This window comes from Ranitomeya imitator, chromosome 8, assembly GCF_032444005.1.
Source record: "Ranitomeya imitator isolate aRanImi1 chromosome 8, aRanImi1.pri, whole genome shotgun sequence".
Classification (NCBI taxonomy): domain Eukaryota; kingdom Metazoa; phylum Chordata; class Amphibia; order Anura; family Dendrobatidae; genus Ranitomeya; species Ranitomeya imitator.
This window is the reverse complement of record NC_091289.1, coordinates 153,807,236-153,819,836: the sequence shown is the minus strand read 5'-3', so window position 1 is coordinate 153,819,836 and position 12,601 is coordinate 153,807,236. Positions and strand designations below refer to the sequence as shown.

The 12,601-nt window shown below is 45.8% G+C and overlaps 1 protein-coding gene across 2 annotated transcripts in view; it reads right to left on the bottom strand.

Moving 5' to 3' along the window:
• The window catches only part of CCDC18 (coiled-coil domain containing 18), an 82,131-nt gene that overhangs the window by 3,757 nt on the left and 65,773 nt on the right, over positions 1-12,601 (bottom strand). For both annotated transcript variants that reach the window (XM_069737590.1, XM_069737591.1), the window contains exons 23-26: positions 5,606-5,749; positions 3,499-3,702; positions 1,685-1,801; positions 756-1,238 (exon numbers count right to left, since the gene is read on the bottom strand). In XM_069737590.1, coding sequence (XP_069593691.1) covers positions 789-1,238; positions 1,685-1,801; positions 3,499-3,702; positions 5,606-5,749 — 915 coding nt within the window. In that variant the 3' untranslated portion in view covers positions 756-788. The remainder of the gene's footprint in view (positions 1-755; positions 1,239-1,684; positions 1,802-3,498; positions 3,703-5,605; positions 5,750-12,601) is intronic.

Genomic DNA, 12,601 nt, shown 5'->3' with positions numbered 1-12,601 from the left:
ACTGTAAATAAACATACAGCTTTTTTTATACATTTTACTACAAATAAAACTAACGCCCCTTCCTCTTCAATAGTATCACAAAAAAGTCACAACCATATAGGTAGCCAACAAGTGCTAAAATTAGGACTGTTAAACCATCGCAAAATGGGGGAAAAAAAGTCTGGTCATTTAGTATCAAAACACTCCAGTTGTTAAGTGGCTAAATGCTCTCAGCCAACAAAATCCGGTACCAGACAACACGAATTTCCTCGCATTTAAGCCGATTTGTGAAGCTTGTTCATTGTAACAAGATAAAGAGGATTTCAAGCAAAGTGAACTGAGCATTTCCATGCAATTAAAGGGAATCTGTCAGCCAGATTTCACCCCCCAAACTATTTACTTTCAGAGCAATACATTCACATGTCCAGTCCCTGTTGCTGAGAAATCAACATTTAAATAAATATGCAGATTACACTAAAGAACTATTTGTAGATCTAAAGCCTCTGTCACTCCAGCTCTATTCCCCGCCCAGTTCTCCCAGTGTGAATGGAGCATAGTTAGCATATGTCACCACTGCTTACTGCAGCTCCAATCATACAGGGGACTTTGGGCACCACATTTTCCAGGACCGGTGGTGATCCAGCATCCAATACCCCAACAATCATTTATCATCTGTGCTGGGGATATGTGATAAATGCTTAATATGGGACAGCCCCTTTAATAAGATTTTAAGGTTTACACTATAACATGGTCAGTATATTGTTAATAGTACAAACCTGTTTTCCACATATTCTTTCACTCAATTTGGGTCATGGGTCTGCAGTTAATTTCATCTCTTCTTTGATGTATTTAAGCATACCACTGAGAGTGCCCAAATCTGGAGGCTCGGACGTTGTATCACAGTGATCAGCATTGTATTCTAAAGGGTTAAATGAGGTTTCGCTGTAGTTGCCCGACGGTACACGGACCTCCCTGTCACCAGTAATCCTGGATAGTGGAATATTGGGCAGGATCACGTTCTTCCCGGCTTCCATCTTATTCTTGAAATCTATTGAACTCTCATCTGAAAGGCTGAGATCGCTCAGAGAACGATGCACATTCCAGTTCAAATCGGAGGATCCCGGAAGATTGTACGATTCCAGTGTCTGGCAGTCACCAGATAGATCAGCAGAAAGAGGGGAAGGGTTTGGCATATGTTTTAAGGCAAGTGATCTTTCATACCCTGAAATACGAGCTTTTAATCTGGTCAACTCCGATTCCTGCAAAAAAAATAAAATAAAAACCAATGGAAATGTCCTTAAAGTAAACCCCGACAGCTGATTCATGCTGCCCGTAGTTCGAGGAGCGTAAATCTGCTATCAGGTTCCATCTAAGGTGACGCGATAAATAGCTGTCTGACAAATGACCGCTCTACGGACAACCAACTATTACTTCCAATGGCCTTCCCCTCTTCCTATACATACTCTGCATGGAGTAGGCTGCTGGCAGACATCTCTCCTGGCGAGTGGCTTATCCCTGGTGATGGCAGATGTCGGGGAGAGTCAGGGGACCCAGATATAGCTTAGCGGGTTGGCCAGACCCAATGATATGGTCGAATAGCTGACATCTATACATACACCGTTCATCAGCACACTGCGATTAATGAATACTTGAATTCCATCTGGTAAGAAGACGACAGAATTGTGTCCCACTAGCTGGAATTCACCTTCAGGATCAACACTTCGTTAGTTGCTTTGATCACTTCATTTCTGGCTTCAAGTTCAGTTTTTATATGACCGATTGTATGTTGAGCATCATCCAGATCGTGTTTCCAATGCTGCAGCTGGAGGGAAAATAAAATCAGAGTTTGTATGAAACGTTCTGCACAAGAAAAGAAGCAAACATCTACCAGAAAGGCTAGATTAGATGGATGACCTCACACATGAAAAAACTCTGACACTTTGGTTAGAGCAAAATGACTGTGTGTGACCCTACCTACCTTACACCCATACAGAGCAGGGGTCAGGTACATAAAAGGGTCCGGAGGGCCCGATATGCCTAATACTTTGTGTCTGGTCACAGCTTAAGCCCCTCTCCCAAATAACAACACATGCATGACCAACCAAATCAGGAGTGCGTGTACGGAAACCAGGTAGAACAGATGTGGACTGACAGCCATTTGAAGTGTACGGGCAACTAACTGCGTTGTGAGAACCCGTTTAACAGACTGCGTTACACCGCGGCATAACGTGGTGTAACGTAGTCTGTTAACGCCGCCATTACTTGCAATGGCGAATGCATCGCTAGCGCACAGCCATAATGGGCGTGCGCTAGCGATGTGCCGTCATTGAGTGATGGACCCGAGACGCTGGCTGCAGCGTTTCCGGGTCCGTCACTGCTATGCTCCATCTGCGCTAGCGCAGTGCCAAAGTCGGCACTTGCGTTAGTGCAGTCCGTTTAACGGATTTGTTGAATGGACTGCACAACGCAAGTGTAAACCTAGCCTAAGGCTGAATGAGCAAAGTGTCTGAGACCACTGTAGGGCATATATGCTTATGAGGAGTCTCCCCCGACAGTGGCCACCATCTAGATCAGGGGTGCACAACCTTTTTTGGTCCAAGGGCCACATTGTCCTACTGAAATCCAGTTGCCGCACTAAAAACTAAAGGGGTATTATCTTCTGTGACAGTTGTGGCATATCGAAACTATACACCATAAAGGTTTGATAGAGACAGATTCTACTTTAAGAGTTTTTCTATGAGGATTTAGAAAAAGATTTCACTACTAAATCCACATAAAAAATCATGTCAAATACTCTCTGAATAAGTTTCCAACTTACCGTATGTTAATGGGAAAAGCTCCTTTAGCGGAAAGAGGACTGTTTTTTCAGGTTGCTGTGAACATTTTGCAGTAAAACTAATAGGGAGCTTATTCAGAGAGTATTTGAAGCATGTTTTATGTGGATTTGCAGTAAAATCCTCATAAAATCTGTGTGAATAGGTCCTAAAGAGCAAGACGTCATGTATGCGTATGGTTCAGCAGTAGAAATATTCCCAGGAGGTGTAGTGCAGTGGAATATCGACAACAGTCACATGTGCAGTGGATAGCGCCATTGTTGTCATTCCATTGTCACAATTACCTGTCTATGGCAATCCATTGGACCCGATGAAGGTCTGGAATCAAGACCGAAAAGTCAAATAAATTGTGCAATTGGTTAGACTTAATAAAATGTTTTCACTGTTTCTTCTGGTCACCCCATGAGTGCAGAGTCTTTCTCTATTTAATTTACGGACTGGATCCCTACTAAGGCACTGCAATGCTCACTTATAGGACTATATACTGTGGAGGAAACCTCAGACACGGAAGGCCTCCGGTCTAATCCACACACTACTTTGTGGAGTACCAAATATATGAAGAGACCCCATTCTCCTGATATATGAGGCATTCAGAGCTGTCCATACAGGGCACCATTAATGCCCGCCGGTCCCTGCTCCTCAGCTCTGCAGTTTAGGTGTTCCCCGAGCAGGACAGGTCTTTTACCTCTTCTCTGCACAGGAGATCCTTTTCCTCCAGCTTTCGGGTAAGCCTGTCTGATTCTTTCTGAGCTGCAGCCAGCTGCTGTTGGGTTTCTAGGAGCTCGGACTGACTTATTTGCATGCGTTCCTGTGCCAATCTCACTTGCTGGCTGAGGTCTCTGCCCTCTTGTTGCTGTCCAGAGATGTATTTTTGCTGTTCCGTCAAGGACTAAAAATAGAGAAAAAAAAAATAAATCCAATAAATAAATAAATAGCAAAATAAAAAAGTTAAGGGGGTTGTTCAGGACTTGGATATTAATAACCCATGATTTGCATTGATCACCAATATTAGTTCAGCAGGGTCTGACATCTGACACGCCGCTGTTAACAGACCCACACCTGCTGGAAATACAGTGCACAGGGCCAGAACGCCACAGCGCCTGTATAGTGGCCGTTCTCAGGTACTGCAATACCGGAGGACGGTGGCTACACTCTATATGGAGGAAGACCTGTATGAGGGACAGAAAACAAATCCTAATACTGCATTTATCACAAAACAGACGGATGGCCTTTAGTGAGACAGATTATACATTCTGTAAATTGTATCATTAACTATAATTGTATCCTCTTAAAGGGATTGTCCAGGATTATGAAATTGATGACCTATCTATGGGAAAGGTCATCCATATCAGTTCGGGGACGGTTTGACACACAGCGCCATCAGCGATTAAATCTATTCATTTCTGTCGGCAGCCAGATCCGCACGACACCTGTACACTGCTGCGGTTCATTAGTGATGAGTGAACGTGCTGGGATAAGGTGGTATCTGAGCATGCTTGTGTCCTAACCGAATGTCTTTGGCGTGCTCGAATACTATGTTCAACTCTCTGTTGCTGCATGTCTCACCGCTGTTCGACAGCTGCAGCACCCAATCCCTGCATGCGTTGTGGCCGTCGAACAGACGCGAGACATGCAGCCACTGGGACTCTAACATAGTATTAGAGCACGCTGAAGACACTCTGTTAGCACTCGAGCATGCTCGGATAGCACCTTATCCCAGCACATTCACTTAGATGTGATCATCTCAGATTTTTGCTGCTGCATCACCCTGTTGACTCATGTTCAGTTTCAACAGCGTGATGCAGCAGCAAAAAAGGCAAACGCAATTCTGGGTTGTATTAACAGAAGCATACAGTCTAGATCACGCAAAGTCATTATTGCCCTCTCCTTCTCTTTGGTCAGACCTCACATGGAATGCTGTGTCCAGTTTTGAGCACCACATTTAAAAAAAATATCAACAAAGTGGAGCAAGTTCAGAGAAGAGCGACCAGAATGGTGACCGGTTTGCAAACCATGTCCTATGAGGAACGGTTACAGGATTTGGGAATGTTTAGCTTGCAAAAAAGAAGACTGAGAGGAGACTTAATAGCTGTCTACAAATACCTCAAGGGCTGTCACATTGTAGAAGAATCATCTTTATTCTCATTTGCACAAGTAAAGACTAGACGCAATGGGATGAAACTGAATGGGAGGAGACAGATTAGATATTAGAAAAAACTTTTTGACAGTGAGGGTGATCAATGAGTGGAACAGGCTGCCACAAGAGGTGGTGAGTTCTCCTTCCATAGAAGTCTTCAAATAGAGGCTGGACAGACATCTGTCTGGGATGATTTAGTGACTCCTGCATTGAGCAGGGGGTTGGACCAGATGACCCAGGAGGTCCCTTCCAACTCTAACATTCTATGAATCTATGATATGTAAGCGAGGTGGATTGTCATCAGATATCACATTCCTTTCCGCTCAAAACCTATACTGATTATACTATTGTAGCTTACTTCACAACTGTGCATAGTCATACAAAATAGGTTTAAAGGGATTTTCCACTTCTAGGATAGCCCCTTCTCATACCCTTCACTTGGCCCCCGATAAAATAAAAAAGCTTATACTCGCCTCACATGGGGAAAGTGAGTGCCACCACCACTGATACGGGAGAAGAGTATGAGCTTTTTTATTTTATTGGGTCCCAGTGTGGGCTATGAGGAGTAGTTGTAAAACTAGTGGACAAATTCTTTAACAAAATAATTGAACTTGGAAATAACGGACCTTTAACCTTGCGGAGTGTTCTAACTTACCTGCTCCATCTCGGTTATCGTTCGCTGTTTTTTCTCATTCTCCTTTTGTAGCTGTGTTATGTGCTGGTATTTCTGCAACAGCTCAAAATCTTTATCACGCAGCTGATCCCGAGCATCTTGTAGCTTTTCATCCAGAGTGGAAATCTGTCACAAATTGCAGAAACTGTGTGTTATGTGGCCCTAGCCACAGACTGGTGTGAATTTTTTTTTTCTATCCTCCAAAAAAAGCCCCAAGTGGAGCACGGCACTTTTCTACTGATGTTAATACAATATTAAACAATATTAAGAAATTAAAAGGGGTTGTCCAGGTTTATCACAAAATACTACGGTCACCCTATGTGGTTGAAGACTAGTGAATCATCACATCACACGCAGCGTACGCGGTGAGGATTCTCCAGTGCTGGCGGAGAGAGCGAGCGGTCATATGACAGGTATGCGATATGCACACTCCCGGCCACATTCCGACTAGACGTACATGGTCTTGCTCAATACATAGAGTAACATAGTAACATAGTTAGTAAGGCCGAAAAAAGACATTTGTCAATCCAGTTCAGCCTATATTCCATCATAATAAATACCCAGATCTACGTCCTTCTACAGAACCTAATAATTGTATGATACAATATTGTTCTGCTCCAGGAAGACATCCAGGCCTCTCTTGAACCCCTCGACTGAGTTCGCCATCACCACCTCCTCAGGCAAGCAATTCCAGATTCTCACTGCCCTAACAGTAAAGAATCCTCTTCTATGTTGGTGGAAAAACCTTCTCTCCTCCAGACGCAAAGAATGCCCCCTTGTGCCCGTCACCTTCCTTGGTATAAACAGATCCTCAGCGAGATATTTGTATTGTCCCCTTATATACTTATACATGGTTATTAGATCGCCCCTCAGTCGTCTTTTTTCTAGACTAAATAATCCTAATTTCGCTAATCTATCTGGGTATTGTAGTTCTCCCATCCCCTTTATTAATTTTGTTGCCCTCCTTTGTACTCTCTCTAGTTCCATTATATCCTTCCTGAGCACCGGTGCCCAAAACTGGACACAGTACTCCATGTGCGGTCTAACTAGGGATTTGTACAGAGGCAGTATAATGCTCTCATCATGTGTATCCAGACCTCTTTTAATGCACCCCATGATCCTGTTTGCCTTGGCAGCTGCTGCCTGGCACTGGCTGCTCCAGGTAAGTTTATCATTAACTAGGATCCCCAAGTCCTTCTCCCTGTCAGATTTACCCAGTGGTTTCCCGTTCAGTGTGTAATGGTGATATTGATTCCCTCTTCCCATGTGTATAACCTTACATTTATCATTGTTAAACCTCATCTGCCACCTTTCAGCCCAAGTTTCCAACTTATCCAGATCCATCTGTAGCAGAATACTATCTTCTCTTGTATTAACTGCTTTACATAGTTTTGTATCATCTGCAAATATCGATATTTTACTGTGTAAACCTTCTACCAGATCATTAATGAATATGTTGAAGAGAACAGGTCCCAATACCGACCCCTGCGGTACCCCACTGGTACCAGCGACCCAGTTAGAGACTATACCATTTATAACCACCCTCTGCTTTCTATCACTAAGCCAGTTACTAACCCATTTACACACATTTTCCCCCAGACCAAGCATTCTCATTTTGTGTACCAACCTCTCGAGATATACCACGTCCAATGACTCACCGTGGTCCAGCCTATAGCTTACCTCTTCATAAAAACTGATTAGATTGGTTTGACAGGAGCGATTTCTCATAAACCCATGCTGATATGGAGTTAAACAGTTATTCTCATCGAGATAATCCAGAATAACATCCCTCAGAAACCCTTCAAATATTTTACCAACAATAGAGGTTAGACTTACTGGCCTATAATTTCCAGGTTCACTTTTAGAGCCCTTTTTGAATATTGGCACCACATTTGCTATGCGCCAGTCCTGCAGAACAGACCCTGTCGCTATAGAGTCACTAAAAATAAGAAATAATGGTTTATCTATTACATTACTTAGTTCTCTTAGTACTCGTGGGTGTATGCCATCCGGACCCGGAGATTTATCTATTTTAATCTTATTTAGCCGGTTTCGCACCTCTTCTTGGGTTAGATTGGTGACCCTTAATATAGGGTTTTCATTGTTTCTTGGGATTTCACCTAGCATTTCATTTTCCACCGTGAATACCGTGGAGAAGAAGGTGTTTAATATGTTAGCTTTTTCCTCGTCATCTACAACCATTCTTTCCTCACTATTTTTTAAGGGGCCTACATTTTCAGTTTTTATTCTTTTACTATTGATATAGTTGAAGTGAGTGACTGCAGACTTTTGTGATAAACCTGGGCAATCCCTTAAAGGTCAGTTTTTACAAGAACCTGAAAGCCCAGTTAAGAGCTGGAAGAATCTGTTCAGATTGATATACAGTTAGGGCCAGAAATATTTGGACAGTGACACAATTTTCGCGAGTTGGGCTCTGCATGCCACCACATTGGATTTGAAATGAAACCTCTACAACAGAATTCAAATGCAGATTGTAACGTTTAATTTGAAGGGTTGAACAAAAATATCTGATAGAAAATGTAGGAATTGTACACATTTCTTTACAAACACTCCACATTTTAGGAGGTCAAAAGTAATTGGACAAATAAACATAACCCAAACAAAATATTTTTATTTTCAATATTTTGTCGCAAATCCTTTGGAGGCAATCACTGCCTTAAGTCTGGAACCCATGGACATCACCAAACGCTGGGTTTCCTCCTTCTTAATGCTTTGCCAGGCCTTTACAGCCGCAGCCTTCAGGTCTTGCTTGTTTGTGGGTCTTTCCGTCTTAAGTCTGGATTTCAGCAAGTGAAATGCATGCTCAATTGGGTTTAGATCTGGAGATTGACTTGGCCATTGCAGAATGTTCCACTTTTTGGCACTCATGAACTCCTGGGTAGCTTTGGCTGTATGCTTGAGGTCATTGTCCATCTGTACTATGAAGCGCCGTCCAATCAACTTTGCAGCATTTGGCTGAATCTGGGCTGAAAGTATATCCCGGTACACTTCAGAATTCATCCGGCTACTCTTGTCTGCTCTTATGTCATCAATAAACACAAGTGACCCAGTGCCATTGAAAGCCATGCATGCCCATGCCATCACGTTGCCTCCACCATGTTTTACAGAGGATGTGGTGTGCCTTGGATCATGTGCCGTTCCCTTTCTTCTCCAAACTTTTTTCTTCCCATCATTCTGGTACAGGTTGATCTTTGTCTCATCTGTCCATAGAATACTTTTCCACCTGGCTTCTTGAGGTGTTTTTCTGCAAATTTAACTCTGGCATGTCTATTTTTGTTATTGATGAATGGTTTGCATCTAGATGTGAACCCTTTGTATTTACTGTCATGGAGTCTTCTCTTTACTGTTGACTTAGAGACAGATACACCTACTTCACTGAGAGTGTTCTGGACTTCAGTTGATGTTGTGAACGGGTTCTTCTTCACCAAATTAAGTATGCGGCGATCATCCACCACTGTTGTCATCCGTGGACGCCCAGGCCTTTTTGAGTTCCCAAGCTCACCAGTCAATTCCTTTTTTCTCAGAATGTACCCAACTGTTGATTTTGCTACTCCAAGCATGTCTGCTATCTCTCTGATGGATTTTTTCTTTTTTTTCAGCCTCAGGATGTTCTGCTTCACCTCAATTGAGAGTTCCTTTGACCGCATGTTGTCTGCTCACAGCAACAGCTTCCAAATGCAAAACCACACACCTGGAATCCACCCCTGACCTTTTAACTACTTCATTGATTACAGGTTAACGAGGGAGACGCCTTCAGAGTTAATTGCAGCCCTTAGAGTCCATTGTCCAATTACTTTTGGTCCCTTGAAAAAGAGGACGCTATGCATTACAGAGCTATGATTCCTAAACCCTGTCTCCGATTTGGATGTGGAAACTATCATATTGCAGCTGGGAGTGTGCACTTTCAGCCCATATTACATATATAATTTTATTTCTGAACATGTTTTTGTAAACAGCTAAAATAGGGATTTTTGTGTGTACTCACCGTAAAATCCTTTTCTCCGAGCCACTCATTGGGGGACACAGGACCATGGGTTATGCTGCTGTCACTAGGAGGCTGACACTAAGCTGAGACAAAAAAAGGTTAGCTCCTCCCCTGCAGTATACACCCTCGTACTGGCTTCCAGATACCCAGTTTAGTGCAAAAGCAGTAGGATATTAACAATATAACAAGTAACATTAGAATATAACATGTCAAACAAACAGTCAAGATCAAAAAACAAGGTCACGAGCCGAAAGGCTACCAGGGTGGGTGCTGTGTCCCCCAATGAGTGGCTCGGAGAAAAGGATTTTACGGTGAGTACACACAAAAATCCCTATTTCTCCTTCGCCTCATTGGGGGACACAGGACCATGGGACGTCCCAAAGCAGTCCCTGGGAGGGAAACAATACAACCAAATAACTCCGTGTACCATCTGACTACAAATGCGCAACGGCCGCCTGCAGGATACGCCTGCCAAGGGCCGCGTCCGCAGAGGAGTGAATGTGAACATTGTAATGCTTTGTGAAAGTATGCAGGCTGGACCACGTTGCGGCCTTGCAAACCTGCTCCGCTGTTGCCTGGTGCCGGATGGCCCAGGAAGCACCCATCGACCGAGTGGAGTGAGCTCTAATCCCCGCCGGGATAGGACTGCCCCTGACCCGATAGGATTCCTGGATAGCAGATCGGATCCATCTGGCTATCGTGGATTTAGACGCAGCCAAACCCTTTCTGTGACCTTCCGGGAGCACGAAAAGGGCGTCAGATTTTCTGAAATGAGCCGTTCTGGAAATGTACCTCCTGAGGGCCCTTACCACGTCCAGGGTATGGAGGGCCTTCTCGACCCTATGTTTGGGCTGCGGGCAAAAGGAGGGAAGAATGATGTCCTCATTGAGGTGGAAAGATGAGACCACCTTCGGGAGAAATGCCGGAGAAGGACGTAGGACTACCTTGTCCTGATGAAAGGCAAGGAAAGGAGCCCGGCAGGATAAAGCGGCGAGCTCTGAAACCCTTCTGATGGACGTCACCGCTACCAGGAAGGAAACCTTCCAAGAGAGGACAGAGAGCGGAACGTCTTGAAGGGGTTCGAACGGAGGTTCCTGAAGAACCCCGAGGACCAAGTTGAGATCCCAGGTCTCTAGCGGCATCCTGTAGGGAGGAACCACATGGGAGACTCCCTGGATGAAAGTCCTGACTTGAAGGTTGGTGGCGATCCTACGCTGGAAAAGCACGGATAACGCTGAGATCTGACCTTTGAGGGAACTCAGGGCCAAACCGGAGTCCAGACCCGACTGAAGGAAATTCAAGATGCAAGGGATAGAGAAAACGAGCGGAGGGTGACCCCGGAGCCTGCACCATGAGAAGAAGGTTTTCCATACGCGGTGGTAAATGGAGGCGGAAGACGCCTTGCGAGCACTTAACATGGTGGGGATGACCTGCTGAGAGAAACCGGCACGAGTTAGAATCCAGGTTTCAACAGCCACGCCGTTAAACGTAGGGCCCCTGAGCTCTGATGGTAGATCGGTCCTTGGCGAAGCAGGTCTGGGCGGTCTGGCAACCGCAAGGGAACGTCGGCTACGAGCTGAACGAGCTCCGCGTACCAAGCGCGACGAGGCCAGTCTGGGGCGACCAGGATGACTGGAACTCCCTCCGTCTTGATCTTTCGGATCACCTTCGGCAGTAAGGGAAGGGGAGGGAACACATATGGGAGCTGAAATTGATGCCACGGAGAGATCAGCGCGTCCACTCCAATGGCCTGGGGATCCCGAGATCGAGCAATGAAGTTGTGGACTTTGGCGTTCAATCTGGACGCCATCAGATCCACGTCCGGGGTCCCCCAGCGAAGACAGATCTGGTGAAAAACCTCTGGGTGGAGTTCCCACTCCCCCGAGGCAAGGCCCTGGCGGCTCAAGAAGTCCGCCGCCCAGTTCTCGACTCCCGGAATGTGCACCGCAGAGATGATGGAATGGTTGGTTTCGGCCCAACGAAGGATGAGGGAGACTTCCTGCATCGCCGCCCTGCTGCGGGTACCCCCCTGGTGGTTGATGTAAGCCACCGCCGTGACGTTGTCCGATTGGACACGTACTGGGTGACCCGCGAGCAGGGCGTGAAAGCGACTCCGAGCAAGTCTGATAGCACGAATCTCCAGGATGTTGATGGGGAGTTTGGATTCCCGAACTGTCCAGCGGCCCTGGGCAGAGTGGTGGAGGAACACCGCCCCCCAGCCAAGAAGACTGGCGTCGGTAGTTACCACTAACCAGCGGATCGGGAGGAAGGACTTCCCCTGGAGAAGAGATGGGCCCAGGGTCCACCATACGAGAGATTGTCTGACCCGCGGGGACAGGGGACAAGGGCGGTCGAGAGATGAGATACTCCTGTCCCAGCTGTCCAGCAAAGCCTGTTGCAAGGGACGGAGATGGAGTTGAGCAAAAGAAACTGCTTCGATTGTGGCAACCATCTTTCCCAGAATCTTCATGGCGAACCGAATGGTTCGCGGGCGGGGATGACAGAGCGTTCGGGCTCCCTTCTGAAGTGCTAGGGCCTTGGACCGAGGAAGCAAGACCAGTCCCCTTGAAGTGTCCAGGATCATTCCCAGAAAGGAGATCCGACGGGCCGGAACGGGAGCGGATTTGTCCCAGTTGATCAACCAACCTAGGCGCGAAAGAGAATCCAGGGTAATGTGGACGCTTGACTCGCAGGCTTGAAAAGACGGGCCCTTTATGAGGAGATCGTCTAAGTAAGGTAACACGACGACTCCTCGAGAATGAAGAATGGCCATGACAGCCGCCATGACCTTGGTAAATACCCTGGGCGCAGTGGCGAGACCGAAGGGTAAGGCCGTGAACTGGAAGTGGTCCTCCCGAATGGCAAAGCGGAGGAACCTTTGATGAGGCGGGAAAATCGGGATGTGAAGATAGGCATCCTTGATGTCTATCGAGGCCAGAAATTCCCCTCTTTCCATCGAAGAGATGACCGAT